Below are 17,210 nucleotides of genomic sequence, written 5' to 3'. Positions count from 1 at the left end.
TTTGCTGAAGTCTTCTCTCTAAAGTCTTCCTCTTTATTTCTTCTCTCTATTCAAATGTCCCAAGACAGTGCTATCCAATATTGAGAATCTAAGGAGGGATTTTCTGTGGAATGGGGCAGCGTCTAATAATAGATTCCATTTGTTTGAGTGGAAGGAAGTGTGCACTCCTATTTCAGAAGAGGGAGTGGGTATTAGGTGTTTGGAGGACATGAATATGACCTTTTTGGCAATTTGCTTGTGAAGAAGACTGTCCGTGGTGTTTCATCATTGCTAGTACATATGGGACATCTCTGTGGTTGGAAATCCAGACAGTCGTCCCCATATAGAGCCTCATTTCTGTAGAAGTCCATAATGCAGCTGGAGGACGAAGTCTGGGGGTGTATCAGTTTCTCTGTGGGCCAGGGATCAAGGATTTGTTTTTGGGATGATAATTGGTTAGGCAAGAGTAGTTTAAGATATGAGTTTCCTAACCTTGCAGCCATTTGTGCTGTTGAAAACATCACTGTTGTGGCTTGTTTCACTGCTTCCAGTTCAGGTGGGGTGTGGATTCCTCCTTGTGGGCACAATTTGAATGATGTTGAAATATTAGAGGAGCTAGGCCACCTCCTCAACCTTCTTCAAAGAATCAGCCGGCCTATTCTCAGTCAAATCGCTGAATGACTTTATTTGGCATAGAAGCCCTGATGAATCCGGCAGAGGTTGCGGTTATGTCTGGTCTTATGGTGCCCCGACGAAGGTTGCCACTTTTGGGTGGCTCGTGGGTCGCAATAAAGTCCTCACGATTGATAATCTGCAAAACCATGTTATGGTCCTTCCTAATATTTTCCTTCTACATATGGAAGAAGCTGAATCAATCAGTCTTCTTTGTATATCCTGCTCCTTCACTGCCCTTCTGTGGTCCAACGTCCTTTGATTCTTCAACATGTCCTGGGCTATGCTTCTCCTAGCAGTGTTGTGGACCATTTGGAGAGAATGAAACAATTGCTGTTTTAGGAATATCAGCAGTCCTCTGTCCTCAGCTCTTTTGGAAGTGTTCTTGTTGAAAGGAATGGGGAACCTATGTATTGGTTGTCCCTTTTTTATTCCTGATCCTCTTTGTTTGTATACTTAATTCTCTTCTTTCTTTTAATATAATTCTCTACCTTTCAAAAAAAAAAAAAAAAAAAAAACAAGTCTGACATAATAGGTTGGTGACGAATGTAGATGAACATGGTGGATGGTGGCTAAATTAGCAAGCAGCAAGGAGCAAAGGCCTAGGGATGTTTGTGCACATGAATCAGTGGACTCTCTTGAGTGCCTAAAAACAATACCTAAAACAAAAAATGTTTAGCACACCTCTTACCATTGTAAAAAAGAGAACAAGGGCAGCAGGATGGCTAAGCATATTCAAGTAGAGGGAAATTTGGTGTGGAGTTCAGTTTGGGTGAAGATCTGTGACAGAGTTGGGAGTGGTGCTGGAGATGGGTTGTGGTCGCAGACATGCTATGTTTGAGGATCCAGAGATGAGTTCAGGGATGGAATCACCGGCCAGTTTGTGATGACATCATGCATCGATGGTGTTGTGAACGGCATTGATCGTTGTGGTTGCAAAGATGCTGGGTCGAAAGAAGGCAACTGGTCAGTTGCCACTTGAGTGGTGACAATCCAGAACTCGTGATAGAGATTGGATCAAACTGGCTGAGATGGGAGGCTTTTTTTTTTTTTTGTGGATCGATGATGGCAAGGGCGATGAAGGTGGTTGCAGTTGATGAGTAGATGATGAAGGTTGTTGCAGTTGATGAGTAGATGATGAACTATGATTGATCCGTGGCTCGGATTGATGTTGTGTTCAGCACACGAAGCTGTGTTGTGCAAATGGAGAAATTATCAGCAACATGTTAGGATAGAAATTCTGGTCAGCTATAGGGTAGGGTGGGAACAGGTCCAAGCGCTGAGGTGACGGTGATGGGCTACCATGGGCAACCTGTAGCAGATGATATGCAATAGCAGCACCAATGCAGATCTGATTCAGTCGGTCATTTGCAACAACTGGATTGGGACACTGACTTCTGGTTTGATTGGACTACCTAGTTGTTTGAACGAGGTATCCACTTTGACCAGATGAGAAACCTAGATGATGAGATTGCACGAACAGCAGGGCAACATGCAGCAAAGATTGATGATGGTGGGGAAGTTAAGCAGAGATGTAGAATCAGGCAGAAACAGGTGAACGGCTCAAATTTGTGTTGATGGTGGACAGAGAACTGATGAATGGATCTGATACTGTAGTAGCATGAGACTACATGGTGGAACCAGTCACATCAATTCCATCGATGACTAAGCGAATATATAGAAGATGTGGGAGATTTGTAAAGATCCATAGAAGATCTACTCTAACGAGATGTTCATCATATCCATATATCACAAGCTCAGTACTACAGGCGTTGGAAGTGCTAAAAGATTACTTGTTATTCAAACCTTAAGAAATACAGAGATATTGGCCACCACTTGAAAACAAGAACAAAACATCATTAACCACAACAAAATTCGACTTGATAATCAATCCAATTGCCTGCTTCAGAGCTTTCAAATGAATGGGTTACAAATACAATGAGACAGCAGCGAACCAAAAATTACAAAAAGGGAAGAAACATCAAGAGCAAACAAAGAGCAGCCCCTCATGGATAATCGAAGGGATGCATGCTCCTGGAGAGCTTTAACTGATTGATATTGAGACCTACAATGAATTTTAAAAAAATGCCCCCAAAAAACTTGAAAAGATGACAACACGAAACAGCAAGCAGAGAACAGCTCTGCCTCATTGCGGAAGTGATCTAAGGCCCGCCTCCAAATCTTCCAAGGTGATTGTGAGCAGATCATCTATGTCCATGCACTCGAGGTCCAGCCTGAGATCCAGGTTCTCCCTAGCATTCACAAGCATCGGATCGATCAAGCCACCATTCATCTCTTTACGCTGCTTCTCCGTAGTCTCTCTCTCAATCAGATCTGCAACAGCCCCCATGCTACAGGCCCAGTGCAGCTTAAACCCGTAAAGCATACTATCCTCCACTTGACTGCTCATTTTGAGATGGGTGATTTCGGCTAGTTCTTTAGTACTGAAGTCGCCAAAGTAGAAGAATTTTGTGACCCGCCTGCAGAAACCTTCGTTTGATGAGATTACACGCTTCATTGGCTCGCTGTAGCCGGCGAATATGACGACGACTTTTCCGCTGTCCATGAAAGACATGATCTCCTCTAAGGCCTCTAAGCCATAATCTTTATCATCTGCTTTCTGCATTGGTATCAATCTGTAGGCCTCATCAACGAAAAGAATCCCACCTTCTGCCTCTTTTATCTGCAAGGGACAGGAGTAGTTTCATTCAGTGTTTTAAGTATCAATGATATCAGCCAAAATATCTCACAATATATCTTGTATCCCACTTGTGCGATACAAAACACACAAGTAGTAAGATATATCCCAGATGTTCGATCTGGTGAGCATTTTCGTTTTTCAATCTTTTTATTTTTTTTCTTTTTTAAATCATGTTAAATCAGTGTCAAATTGTTACAATGGGAGCCTCAAATTTGAGATTCCGAGGAGACAGGCCGAGTTGTGGAATTTTTATTTATTTAAAAAATCCCAATTTCTTGCAAATTGGTTGCAATAAAAAATCCCAATTTCTAGCAAATTGGTTGCAATCTTTGTGCCCAAACATAAAATCAAATATATATGTAACTTGATATAGTGATTCTTCTTTTGTTTGTGAATGTATTGCTTGTGTTTCTACACGTCTTCTTACATTTCTAAATTATATGAATAGACTTTGAATATACTTGCATTAATTCAGTTAGACAACACATAGATTAGGAACCCATACAAAGAAAACCCATTATTGCACTTGTTTTTATTTTTATTTTTTAATGTTTTGATTTATAAGTGTATTGATGTCTTTTTAACAATTACTAAAGTTCCATGAAAAATTCGACTAATTTCCCCATCTTTCCAGCAATAGCAATACATTACACGATACAACCGATATATCCCATGCAATAACCGATATGTATCCGTATCCTAAGGGTGCAATAAGTAACTTTGATACTGATATTTCGAACACTGGTTTTATTCTAATTTCTAAGTTCATAACTTATACAATGGCTGCAATTTTGAACACCAAAAACCCTGATTCATCATGGAAAAGAACTATGATACCACTTGTGTTTGATGCCCTTCCTATAGATGATAAAACAAAAACCCTATCTACAATTGCACATGTTCTACTTAGACTGCCTACTCTCTACAAGCTTAAAGTTCACCATCCGTTCGATTTTGTACATTTAAGGTTGGGCGGCCCAAGATTTGGTTATCCAGATATTGGTCTGTGGCCCCAAAATACCCTAGAACAGAAGATCCTAACCCTTGGATCTTTTGGCCTTTTCTTGTTAAATTTGGACATCTGTCCACTCCTAGGCCAATGATCTAAGCTTTATGACATCCTATCTGGGAGAGTTTGGGGCATCACCCCACTGGGGCTCCTTGAATTCATTAACCGTGGTCCCTGTATGTTGATTGAAAGTATTAGCAAATATACAATCTCTCTGAGGTTTAAGACCCTATGGGCATGTTTGGAAATGTGGAATCCAAGGCAAAAGAAGGGGGGAAAAACAATAATTATCCAATGATGATTTTCATGAGAACTATTTAAACATGGATGCCAATTTTTAGTTCCAGTTTGGGTAGCAAATGGAAATTTCAAATTCCTCTCACAATACTCGCTTGGTTTCTTGTGCCAAGAATTCAAATTATTGAGAAGTGTAACAAGTGCTTGGTGGAATCCACCCTTTTCTTTGTTATCAAAACAACACAAATCATTACAAAGGAAAACTGTTTTCCTCTTCCATTGTTTGGCATGGAATCCATGGTTTCCAAACATGGCCTTAATTTTTCAGTTATAAAATATCTTATTTCTACTTTATGTTGTTTTGTGTGGTTCAACAACCACTCCCGTTTCCCGTTGCTTCTGTAACAGGAGCCTTCAACCCATGACCAAGCTTCAGATGCAACACAACCATTTTGCCATTAGTCAAAGTATATTGGGAAAGCAGAGGTATGTCAATTGATCCATAAAAAGAGATAATGGAGTTCATCACCTTTTTTTTTCTTTCTTTCGAACAGCTAATAGTAAACTGATAGGACTTTAGTTCTTCTTTCTTTCTTTCTTTTTTCCTTTTGTGAAAAGAGTTAAGAGTAGTGAATCCTAACTTATACAAGAGGGCCAAGTTCCAGGGAATGCCTGGATTCAATCAGTGGTTTACAGGTTGAAGGTTATTTTGCCAAAATGAAAGAGAAACAGGTTTAGGTTAGGCCAGCCCAGTTTTGGAGGTGATGCAAAGACCTTAGCCTTGTGGCTATAAGTCGTCATCATCATTGAAGGAGGTTGATTTTTTTTTCCTGGACAAGGATATGGCATTGTAGATGGATAATACAGCCATCACATATATTAATCAACAAGGTGTTTAAAAAGAGTAGCAGTTCTTGGGATCAATCAACTGTGCGATGTCTTTGTACCCTGTTTGCATGATTAATGTAGAACCAAGGTATCCAAAAATGGCTACGTAATGGCCATAATGGTGGGGACCATTATGCATTACGGGATTGTAACTTGTAACAACTGTTACAGAAAAAAATGGTCTGTAATGGCCGGTACCTTTTTTTTTTTTGGCCATAATGGTGTCATGGCCCATTTCGTAACAGTAATGACGGTGGCCGTGGTGGCCACCATTACTGTCATCAAATGTCTCGTGTAGAACATCTGTGCATTACTTCATGACGGTCTCTCCTTGATTTGATTTTTTTTTTAAACAATGAAACTAATTCATTGGCCATTTCACATAGTGAGTGAGAATATAAAGAGAGGAATACCTTTCTCCTGGTCTTTGGTCCAGTATGTCCAACAAATTCTCCAACCAAATCAGTCCTCTGAACTTCGGTTACCTTATCAGTAGGTAAAATTCCCACCATATGAAGAAGCCTCCCAAGGATACGAGCTACCATTGTCTTTCCTGTAGGACATAATGGTCATTTCAGATTAGTAGATTAAGAAAAGCAGGCATGGTAAATGGCAACTAAAGGCCCACCAAATTGTTCTGGCAAACAAATAAAAGAGACAGTATCCTTCAAAAAGAAAAATAAAAAGAAGATGGATGGATTGAATTGTATTACAAAATGTATTTTCATTTTCATTATAAAAAATTGCTGGGACAAGGCTATGATGATGACGATGATGATTATCAAATAAATAATAAATTGTAGAAAAAAGGATATCACCATATCAATTTAAATAAAGAATTTAACATCAAAATTTTTCTAAACACCCAATAGCATTTCTCTCTCACTGAACAAAACAATATGGACCCTCCACACCAATCTGACATGGGAAAGTAGTGGTTGCATGTTACTTGAAAATATCTTTTCGATTCTATTTTTGATATTACATATTAGCATAAAAATGTTAATAACATGTACCTCACCAACTTTTATTTATCGGTAATTAAAAAAAAAATCTTTACTGGAAAAGAAACACCCGAGGGCCTTTACAAGGCTGACGCGTTACAAAAAAAGAACCGACCAATTGCGGGAAACATCTCCTAAAGAGTGGGTGGAGGAAGGAATCTGAGGCCTCTGCTCATGAGCAAGACATTTAACTCTAGCTACAACAGTAGAGACTGGCACACGAATAGTCTAATAGTATTAGAAGCAGGTTGTTCCTTTTCTTCCTAATGGCCCATAGGATAGCTACAAACCCAAATAATTCTCTGCTGCTTGTGAGGGTGTCGGAGTCTCCAAGCTTCAAATAGCTGGTGGATAGAACCAGGCACTAACCACCCCACATTGAATCACTGAAGATACCATCCCCATAAAACATGCACAAATTAACAATGAATAAAGAGATGGTTAACAGTTTTGGCATCATGCAAACACAAGCAGCATCAGTTCACAAAAATCAGATTCCTGCAATGCAATTGGTCCATTGTAGGAATGCAATCATGGCCTGCAAGCCACAGAAGCGGATTGCGTACTGAGTAAACTCTGTGGGGCCCACCGTCATTCATGCATTGTATCAACTCCGTTAATCCGTTTTATCATATAATTTTAGGGATATAACCTAAAAATCAATCATATCCAAAGCCAAAATGGACCACACCACCTGAAACAGTGTGAATTGAAGTCTATCGTTGAAAAGTTCTTGGGGCCCACAGAAATTTTAGATCAAGATGATATTTGTTTTTTTCCCTTCATCCATGTCTTTGTGATCTTATTAACAGTTTGGATGACAAATAAACATCACTGGGGGCCTTAGAAAGGTTTCAATGGTGGAAATTAATACTTCCACTGTTTCCTTTGGTATGGTCTACTTAAGATTTTGATATACTTCAATTTTGGGCTCAACCCCTAAAAAGATCTGAAAAAACGGATGGACAGCGTGGATAAACCACATGATTTCACAATGGGCCCAAAAGAGTTTACTCAGTACGATAAGAGCGTACTGAGTAACTCAGTACGCAATCCGAATCCGCAAGCCACACCAGGTGATAACTTTAGGAAAGCTTTTGACTTCCTGATCCAATCCTTCAGGGCAGCAAAGACACCGACATAAGACATTTTTCGAACCATCAATGTAACCAAGAATGATTAGAATGGGTTACCACAACAAGGAATCCTCCAACCTTTCAACCCTTGAAACAAGATTTAAATTAACAACCACCATAAAATTGTATTGCCTCCCATTATATGAGTACATCTTATGATCTTTCATTAGATAGAGTTTGCCATGAACCATGGCTTAATTCTCCATGGAGTTCAACTGGAGTACTCGTATTGAAATCACAAATGATAGGATTTAATAGCACTAGCATCACTCTCATCATAAGAGCATCACCCAACATAATGGGAGCCTTATCTATACACAGATATATATCATTATTTGAGCATCAGAAAAATGACTATCTTATCCACAAAAGACACCATCTATTACCTGTCCCGGGATTGCCAAGAAAGGCCATATGAGGGGGTTTCCTAGCAGCAACTCTAAGCCCCAAGGCCCTGCGCTTCTCATCCAAAAGCATCCCCCTAGCCCACTTCTTCAGTTGCAGCTTGAGCTCATGCAAACCTACGATGTGTGTCATTGCTTCTTCAAGTTCTGCCATCTTAGCTTTTGTCTCGCCAAACGCTTCAACAGCTTTCCGCTTCCTCTGTTCCTCGAGATGGCGCTGAAGGAGTTCATGCACCTTCTCATTGCCTGGGCCTTGTAGAAGATGATTTAAAGGAGTCATCCCTTCCTGCAGTACAATGGTTTCACTATATATTTCTCTAATTGAGTGCTTCTCATTATTCATTTAAATTTGAAAGGAATGGAGATGGGGCATACATTATCTGTTACATTGCAATCAGCATTGTACTCGAGCAACGTTTTCACAGTTAAGCAGTCTTCAATCCGGGGAGAGGACCAGACAGCTAAATGCAGTGGGGTCATACCATTCTGCATAAAACACAAACGGCCAATGAATGAGTTTTGGAACAGGCATATCATACTGAAACGGTATAATAGCTTAAAATCTCTATTTGGACCTTAATTCACACAAGTAGTGAGAAACTAGACTGAAGCAGCAATTAAAAAGTAAAATGGCTTATTTAAGGGAATCATGCTCCAAGGAATTGTGAGATGCAGAAACAGAGCATTATTAATAGGTTATTCTCATAACTAAAGTTTGGATTTCAATAAGATAAAAACTAAAACAGGAAGGAAAATTACATTGGCTTTGGCTGTCAAAGAAGCACCACGATCAAGAAGCAATCTTGCTGCTTCATTGCAACCATTTTTTGCTGCCATGTGTAATGGTGTTTCTCCATACTGAAAAAGCAAAAAGAATCCCATTTGCATGTCAAGAGCCAAGGATTAAACAAACATATGCATGAGGGGAGAGAACTGTCTTAATTTTCACATAGCAATTATCATTGTAGAAGTAATGAAAGTATAAAGCACTGTTTCCAGAATACCATGTTTTTGGCCTCCAACTCAATCTTCTCAGGACCTCGCCAATCAAGCAAAAACTTAACTATCTCAACATTATTGTAACCAGCTGCTACATGGAGAGGTGTTTGTGCCATCTGCAGCAAGGTACGTGCATGAGACAAACAAAATAAAAAAGAAGCGAAAACAATATATGCATGATGGTCGTGACCACGAAGTCCAGTCTAAGAATGTATTTGAAAATAAAATAAAATGGAGTATATAAACCACATTCAGTTTAGCGTGAACCCAGATCATAAAGTTTTGGAACGACATCCACCCATAAAGCAAATTGAAAGCTAAACTAAACAAACTCTCAGCTAACAAGTTGATAGCACTGCTTGAGAGTTGAGAGTAAAAATTGCATTGACTGCAATTTGTGTGAGCTCGGATAACAAGTTTGCAAATTGGCATCTACCTATCAAACAAGCTAAACCCAGACGAAGGCAAGGGTGTGAATTATGATAGATATTTCTAGCAAACAAGTGATGGCAACACTTGCTCGTACATAGGGAAACTCCCTTCCTAAAAAAAACATCGTCATTTTTTTTTTTTTTTTTGAAAGATAACTGATTGAATTAAAAGAAAATAGAGATACATTAGCTAGAATCTGCTGAGGGAGCAGAAACTAGATAAGCCCCTAGAAAAGCAAAATCAGTATTCTTAAGGTCGACAATGTAATAGGCCCATTCCGCTATTAAACATTTGGCACAGGAGGCAACCAACTGAGGGGATTTAGCTTCATTTTTTAAGATTCTGCTATTTCTTTCGGTCCACACAGCCCACCAAATGGCAAGGATCGCCATCCTCCATAGGCGAGTTTTCAGTTTTCCTATTCTGATACTGTGCCAAGCTTTCAGCATTGTCATTTTATTAAGATTTCATATAAAAAAGAAAGAAAAAGAAAAGAAGCAAACTAGCTTTTATGTAACCATTTGAACAAATGCAAACTTCTCGGTTCAGTCCCCATTTGGATGAGAACAAAACCATTTAAGCATTTATATACATCTCGAAGTTAGGAGAACACTCAAGTGCATGTGCCATTTTATTAAGATCACAAATTAAATAAGGAAAAAAGAAAAAGACAGAAAAAGAAAAGAAGCAAACTAGATTTTACAAAACCATTTGAACAAATCCAAACTTATCGGTTCACTCCCCATCTGGATGAGAACAAAATCATTTAAGCCATATACAAAATCCGATATGCAGACTTATTGGTTTAGTCCCCATTTGGATAAGAACAAAACCATTTAAGCATTTATATACATCTTGTTTCACATCTGTTAGGATAACACTCAAGTGCATGTCTTAGCATGCATGTGTCATTGTATAAAGATTTGTTGAAAAAAAAAAAAGAAGGAAAGAAAGAGAAAAGAAGCAAACTAGGTTTTACATAATCATTTGAACAAATGCAAACTTATCAGTACACTCCCCGTTTGGATGAGAACAAAACCATTTAAGCCATATACATCTTGTTTAACATTAGTAAGTTAGAAGAACAGTCAAGTGAATGTCTCAGCATGCATGTGTTACCTGGTATACCCTGCACTGTTGCACACTTGTGGGGTTCAATGTGTCCATCTTGCTGTTCTCTTATTTAGATTATAATTTGTAACCGTAGGATCCTAATAGTTGCTAATAGATTTGTTTGGAGCTTGACCACTTGCTGGAAAGAACATTGGAGATTAAGATTTATTGGGACTCCAATGGAACAGGACAATTGGTGTCTGTTGGAATTTACATGGAAGATTATATGCATTATCCGAAAATATGGATCATTCTGCAAAACCTATCCAAACAGTCACCCAAGTGTCCACACTGTCTTTTCCCAGCAAAATTTGCAAAGTGACTTAATCGGACATAAGTACATCTAGAGTGTGTAAATATAAAATGGTGTATGTAATAGAAGTCTATCCATGTGTACACCTCTGGAGAGAGAGGGGTATCGTAGACATTCTACTCATAAGTTGTTGTCATATAAGGCAAGTTATATGAGGCTAGCTGGTGAAAAACAAATTTAGGTTCTATTCATGTGAGGATAGAAAAGAAAGGGGTGCAGAGAGAGGAAAGAAAAGGGATTTCTTTACAGTGAAATTTCTCAAGTTGGAGATTTCTCCAAGAAATTCTCTTCCATTCCTTAAAATCAAGGAAGCCACGTGTGTTTCTCGACAGCCGATCAGGCACTTTACAACGGTGGGGGTGGCAGCATGAAAGGGGAATGGGTGGTTGTTTATGGTTGCATTAGAGGTGAAAGGAGAGGTGATTCAGCGTGCATTTCGTCTGATTGGTGAGTGTTTATTTCAAAACACCAAGTTTTAATTTCTTTTTGAAGATGGTGGATTTATTTGCTTGCCTTTTTCTGTGAGTACAACCTATTGTGGGGAACCATATAAATCTTGTTTCTTGTGGCATGTGATTGTTTTGGTGCATTTTTCTCTAATTTATTTTTTCTTTATTTTGTATTGTTGCACACCATTCTCGGCAGAGTTGGTGGTCGTTGGTTATGCACACAAGGTGTTTGTGGGTTAACTCGAATTGTTGATTGGTTTGTGAATGGTGATGTTAGCCTCCACAAGATGTATCCTCAAGCACGGAGATCAACACAGAACATCATTGGTCGAATTTGAAAAGGTTTCTCTTCCAAAGTTTATAAGGATTTGAATGCATGAATCGGCAAGTAATTTTCTCTACACTAAGATAAAATCACCATACTCCTATAAATATTTCAAGATGAACAATTCAGCCAAAAGAATGGCTATGACAAGTCCATACCAAGAAAGGCATGAAACATGCAAAGAAGCGGCTGCGGCGGAGCAATTGTACAGAGTACCTTTGGGTTTTCAGTTCATACAAGTGGGGCCCATGGTTAAGCAATCTGGATTTAATGGGACCCATCATGTATGGCCTATACACCGAAAATCATGTGGATTCAAAGATCCTGGATATAGAATTTGGCTTTTTATTGGTTGAATGGGAACTGTTGCTGCAGTTTCTTTCTTAACCATTTATTTTTGGGCTGCCTATTGAAAAGTTTGGGACTTTGCCATCTGGTAGATTTCTGAAACAGAGACCATTCAGAGTGGGGCCTGATAACATCAATGGATTGTATAGATGAACAATGTGCCCCAATTGTCCAGTACCGTAATATCAATGGCAGTGCTGGACGATTGCTCCACTCAGAACTATACAGCATCTCCATAAAGAAAGGCTCCAGATTTTTCATATATACATAAAGAAGAGTCAAAGTTTTGAATTTTCTAAATCCAACAAAAGTCTGAAACGCCCAAAAGAAAAAGAAATAAAGAAAAAAGAAAAAAGAAGAAGATCACCAATTCTCCTAAAAATCCAAATTCCAGGAAAAATTTACACACCCAATTCAGAAAAAAAAAAAAAAAAAGAAATAAGAAAAGAAAAGAAATAAAAACAACAAATACTTCAAAAATATCCAAAAAAGAAAACTAATGAACTCAAATTCAAAAAAGAAAAAGAAGAAGAAGAAGAAGAAGAAGGAAAAAATCAATCCATTTGCAGAATATAGATTCAACGGCTATCATGCAGACAGAAAAGCACCCAAACCCTCAAATTTCAAAACCAATCGAAACTTTAAAAAAAGAAACAATTCGTGAAAGAAACAAAGGAAAAGAAAAGGAAATTCAAATGCAGAGAGAGAGAGAGAGAGAGAGAGAGAGAGAGAGAGAGAGAGAGAGAGAGAGAGATTTAAACACAACAGATTCAACAAAAACAGTATAATCCCAATTCAAAAGAGAAGGGAAGAAAAACTTCTCAGATCTATAGTTTTCTTCCCAATTTCTTCATTTCCTTCTTCTTTAATTTCTAAACGAGAGAGAGAAACGTACGACATCGTTTCTAGCATTGAGAAGAGATGGGTTCTCTTCGAGTTTCTTCTGCAGGCCGATGAGATCTCCGGACTGGGCATGGCCGTGGACTGTGAGGGGTTTGGACGACCGGGACCGTCGATCTTGAGTCCCCGGCATCTCTCTATCCCTTCGTTTCCTCCTTTTCTTTTCTTCTCCTTTCTTTTCTTCTTCTTCCACGAGAGGAAGAGGGAGAGAGACGCGGGTTTGGATCGGAATCGCCTACAACACCTGTTTCACGCGCTCACGCGCTGCGGGAAACACCCAAGCCCTGTGGGCCCACCATGTTTTATATGTAAGTTAAAATCCGTCCATCCGGTAAGAACCATTATATGGACCGTATATATACAAACAATAAGCCCCATTAAAACTCATATGGGCCACTGCAAACGGAACCACAGTGTGGGGCACCTGAATTATTTTTTTTCAGGCTTTTGTTCAAGTTGGTGCGTTACACCTGATTAACGGCACGGTGTCAAACATGCAAACCAACGGTAGGCATCTCATTGTTCCATATGGCGTGGGCCATATGAGTTGTGGAATTATCTGATTTTTCGTAGTAGGTCCTAACATAGAGGATATAACCTCATAGACGGAACGGATTTCACTTATACAACATGATGACCCACCAAAACGTGGATGTTTACGCACTCTGTAAAACAGGTGGTGCAGAGGATTCCAGTCCGTGGGTTGTGAGAATCTTCCTCGTGGTCGGGTTGAGACCGACCATTTTACGCGGTATTATTTTAAGGAGGAATTATCGGGTCCAGAGAGTCGCAAAATGACTCGTTTACTGAGACACGAGAGTTTTGCATGTGCGGCCCACCATTCGGTGATCCACAACCGCAGATAAGATGGATTCCACAGCAGATGAGTTTCTCGGAAGATCTTCTACTTTGAGAGATCCTAACCCTTCGTTTTTTGGGCCTATATTCTGTTGAATGTAGTCTGGATGGAGTGATAGGGCCCTCATGTATATCAACGAGATTATCGTCCTTATAAGCCCTTGGTTCGGGATCCGGACGGTTGATTTCAAGGAAAACAAAATGGATGTGACGCCTTAGAAAAAACTGTTGAGTAGTCATACGCCTTACAAACGAACGCCTGGGAAAAAAAGATGGCAAAGGATAAATAAATAATCCTAATTGGGATAGATAGTATCATCCCATTCCATCCGTAGTGTGGCCCATCGTATCCTTGGTCTGGATCAAATAGTCATGAAATATGTAATCCGCATTATTCCACCACGGACCGTTGTATACACATCCAGCATAGGACCCATAAGATCAACGGTTTGGATCATAGATCCATGCACTCGGCCGACAGAATCCTGCGACTCAGCAACCATGGCCTGGTGATGCTCGGACCCAATAGTCGTTCCCATTCTTGTCGGTGGAGAAGATACGGTAGAACCATCTCTCTACAGACACGTGGCAGGGTGATGCATGATCTGGTCCACCCATATACTGGCATCACGACAGATAGCTTACCTTTTAAAAACAAAACGCATGAAATAATCCTGTTCGTTACTTCTTCTTTTTTTTTTTCTAAAATTTATACCACTGCATACTTGACCGTTAAATGCTTTCGTTTTCCATCATTAATTTAATGGCCAGAGATCAAATGGATATGAATGTTTAGTAGGCGATTTTTGACAGATAAGCCATCAACACTAGACTTGCATTTGGACGGACCCGATTTCCAGATCACCATGACATGTCTACCATAGAGAGATGCTATAACCATATTACGGTCGTTCCAGCTCTACCGTACCATCCCCTTTTGGGCGGTAGCCAACATTGCCGATCCCGACTCGTGCGGACGCAGAAGCGGATTGGCTGGTGTACCCCCACCGGCTATATAGCTGACGTATTGACGTCAGCAAGTTCTGTGGGTCAAATCATGAGGTATGTGTTATATCCAAACCGTTTATCCATTTTTCGAGCTCGTCTTAAGGTTTGAGTCGAAAAATAAACATATCTCAAGATCAAGTGGACCACACTACAAAAAGCAGTGGGGGATTGAACTTCTACCATTGAAACCCTTTTGGGGGTCACGGAAGTTTCAGATCAATATAAATTTTTTTTTCCGCTTCATCCATGTATTTTTGACCTTGTTCACAGATTGGATGGAAAATAAACGTTATGGTGGGCCTATGAATTTTTTAACGGTGAAAATCATTATCCCTACTGCTATTTTTTGTGTGGCCATTTGAGCTTTGGATATGATTCATTTTATGGATAATGCAATAAATTATATCGAAAAATGGATGAACGGTGTGGATATAATAAATACATCATTTTGGGGGCCATGTAACTTTGATCTCCTTTGAACCGTTCGTACAATGCGCGGAGCGTAGGCGCTCGTCTTCGCACGACAAGTATCTACACCAGCTATATAGCTGGCAATCCGCTTCCTGCGGGCGCGGATTGCGTCCTAACCGCGCCCGTCTCCAGCTGGGGAACGGGCAGCAGCTTTGAGTGGCCACCGTGATGTATGGGTCTTATCCACACCGTCCATACATTTTTTTTCGTATCATTTTGGGGTTAAGACCAAAAATGAGACAGATCCAATGCTCTAGTGGACTAGACAATGGGGATGAAAATCTTACCGTTGAAAATTTCTTGGGGGCCAGAGAAGTTTTGGATGGAGCTGATATTAGTGTTTTCTCTTCATCCAGGTCTAAATAACTTTATTAATAGGTTGGATGGCAAAGAAACGTCACGGTGGGCCCTATAAAATTTTCAACGGTGAGAATCATCATCACCGCTGCTTCCTGTGGTGTGATCCACTTAATCTTTGGATCTACCTAATTTTTGGCTCTATACCATAAAATGATGCGAAATAATGGATGGAAGGTGTGGATAATACCCATAGATCACGGTGGCCATGTGGTTTAGGACAAGGCCCACTTCAGAAGGTATGCCCAACCATGGTTTAAGGTCTTTTTCTTTCTATAAGTATGATCTCAGCCATACAAAATATTGAGTCGAATGCAAATCTGCACCACTCTTTGATTTTACTAGTCCAGATTTCGAAATGGAAAACTCATAATTTTCCATGGGAGATCCATCGTGCAACCTACCTCCGGAACATTCCAACCATCGATACGCCCGGCCCAGCTGGTGGGCTACACATTCACTCAAGTAATCCACAGGCTACAAGACAGCACCCTCTGCTGTCAGCTTCGTACCCTTGAAGATGAGGTTGGTAACACAAGTGCTTCAGATCCGGATTCTGGGCCTCATCAGGTGATCTGGTTACACTGTCTGTGAACATGTCTTTTGCCGAAAATCATAGTAGCCAGCTCATTAGGTGGCCCATACTGTCGGCCGTCGGCCGTGGGCCACTTATGGGAAACCACTTGGGGTGGGTCCCACATTATTTATGTCATTTTCTCCCTTAGTCTTGGTTATAAAAAGGGTGCAAAGGTGTGTAAGATTAGATTTTGTAGAGCTATTGGATCCTCAAATTATTATTGATCGGGCCTATTATTGGGCTACACAAACACATGCATTGAAAATAAACCATCGATTATACTACTGTTCTATATCTTGAAATCATTTTATAATTTGAAATATTTCACGTGACCTGCCTTTAATCGGGCGCCTCTTTCAACAATCCCTTAAGTTGGATGATCCTTATCATCTAAGTAATGTTTGGAAAATGAAAGTTCCATATTAATTATATTAGGAAAAGTCTCAATCATTAACTTAGACCGTCTATTGCGTGGCCCTACTTTTGTTAGCCATCCCTCCTAAAGTGGCTTTCCTCACACAAGCCTAACCTTCAGGGGGCATTTGGCACGTGGTATTAGCTAAAATTAGGTGGGTTGGAATTACGTTCGGTCTCATGCAAATCCCATTTAGCTTCTTGGGGAGGATCATGAGAAGGGTTGTGATTAGGTGGAATGGAATTGCATTTGGTTCCTTTTGAATTTCAGGCATAGCATTACTTCTCCTACAAACAATTTGAAAAAAATTGAAAAATGTCATGTTGATGTCAGTAAGTTCCGTGGGTCCCACCATGATGTGTGGGCTATATTCACATAGTTCATCTATTCTTATATATCATTTTAGGGCATGTGCCTAATAATAAAGCAGATCTAAAGCTCAAGTGGACCCCATCAAAAAAGCAATGGGGGTTGAACACTTACCATTGAAAACTTCTTAGGGGCCACTAAAATTTTGGGTGAAGTTGATATTTGTGTCTTCCCTTCATCTAGGTTTGCTTGACCTATGAACATGTTAGATGACAAAAAAAATACCATGGTGCACCTTAGTAAGAT

General features: G+C 39.8%; 1 protein-coding gene across 1 annotated transcript; it reads right to left on the bottom strand.

Annotated features, from left to right (window-relative positions):
• Positions 1–2,510: 2,510 nt before the first annotated feature.
• On the bottom strand, positions 2,511–13,197 carry LOC131232711 (uncharacterized). Its single transcript, XM_058229134.1, has 7 exons — positions 12,905–13,197; positions 9,035–9,145; positions 8,790–8,888; positions 8,406–8,516; positions 8,013–8,316; positions 5,900–6,039; positions 2,511–3,334 (listed from the first exon to the last, which is right to left on the bottom strand). The coding sequence occupies exons 1-7, from the start codon at positions 13,040–13,042 to the stop codon at positions 2,798–2,800; spliced, it is 1,440 nt and encodes a 479-aa protein (XP_058085117.1). The 5' UTR covers positions 13,043–13,197; the 3' UTR covers positions 2,511–2,797.
• Positions 13,198–17,210: the final 4,013 nt, after the last annotated feature.

The sequence above is a fragment of the Magnolia sinica genome, chromosome 18 (genome assembly GCF_029962835.1).
Source record: "Magnolia sinica isolate HGM2019 chromosome 18, MsV1, whole genome shotgun sequence".
Lineage (NCBI taxonomy): Eukaryota > Viridiplantae > Streptophyta > Magnoliopsida > Magnoliales > Magnoliaceae > Magnolia > Magnolia sinica.
The sequence above is the reverse complement of the archived record's forward strand: the minus strand, read 5'-3'. Positions and strand labels throughout refer to the sequence as shown.

Coding starts and splice junctions, on each gene's coding strand:
- LOC131232711 (XM_058229134.1), bottom strand. CDS start 13,042: ATGCCGGGGACTCAAGATCGACGGTCCCGGTCGTCCAAACCCCTCACA. Junction 8,317..8,405: donor ATTGCAATGTAACAGATAAT/GTATGCCCCATC, acceptor ATTGTACTGCAG/GAAGGGATGACTCCTTTAAA. Junction 3,335..5,899: donor GACCAAAGACCAGGAGAAAG/GTATTCCTCTCT, acceptor TGTCCCTTGCAG/ATAAAAGAGGCAGAAGGTGG.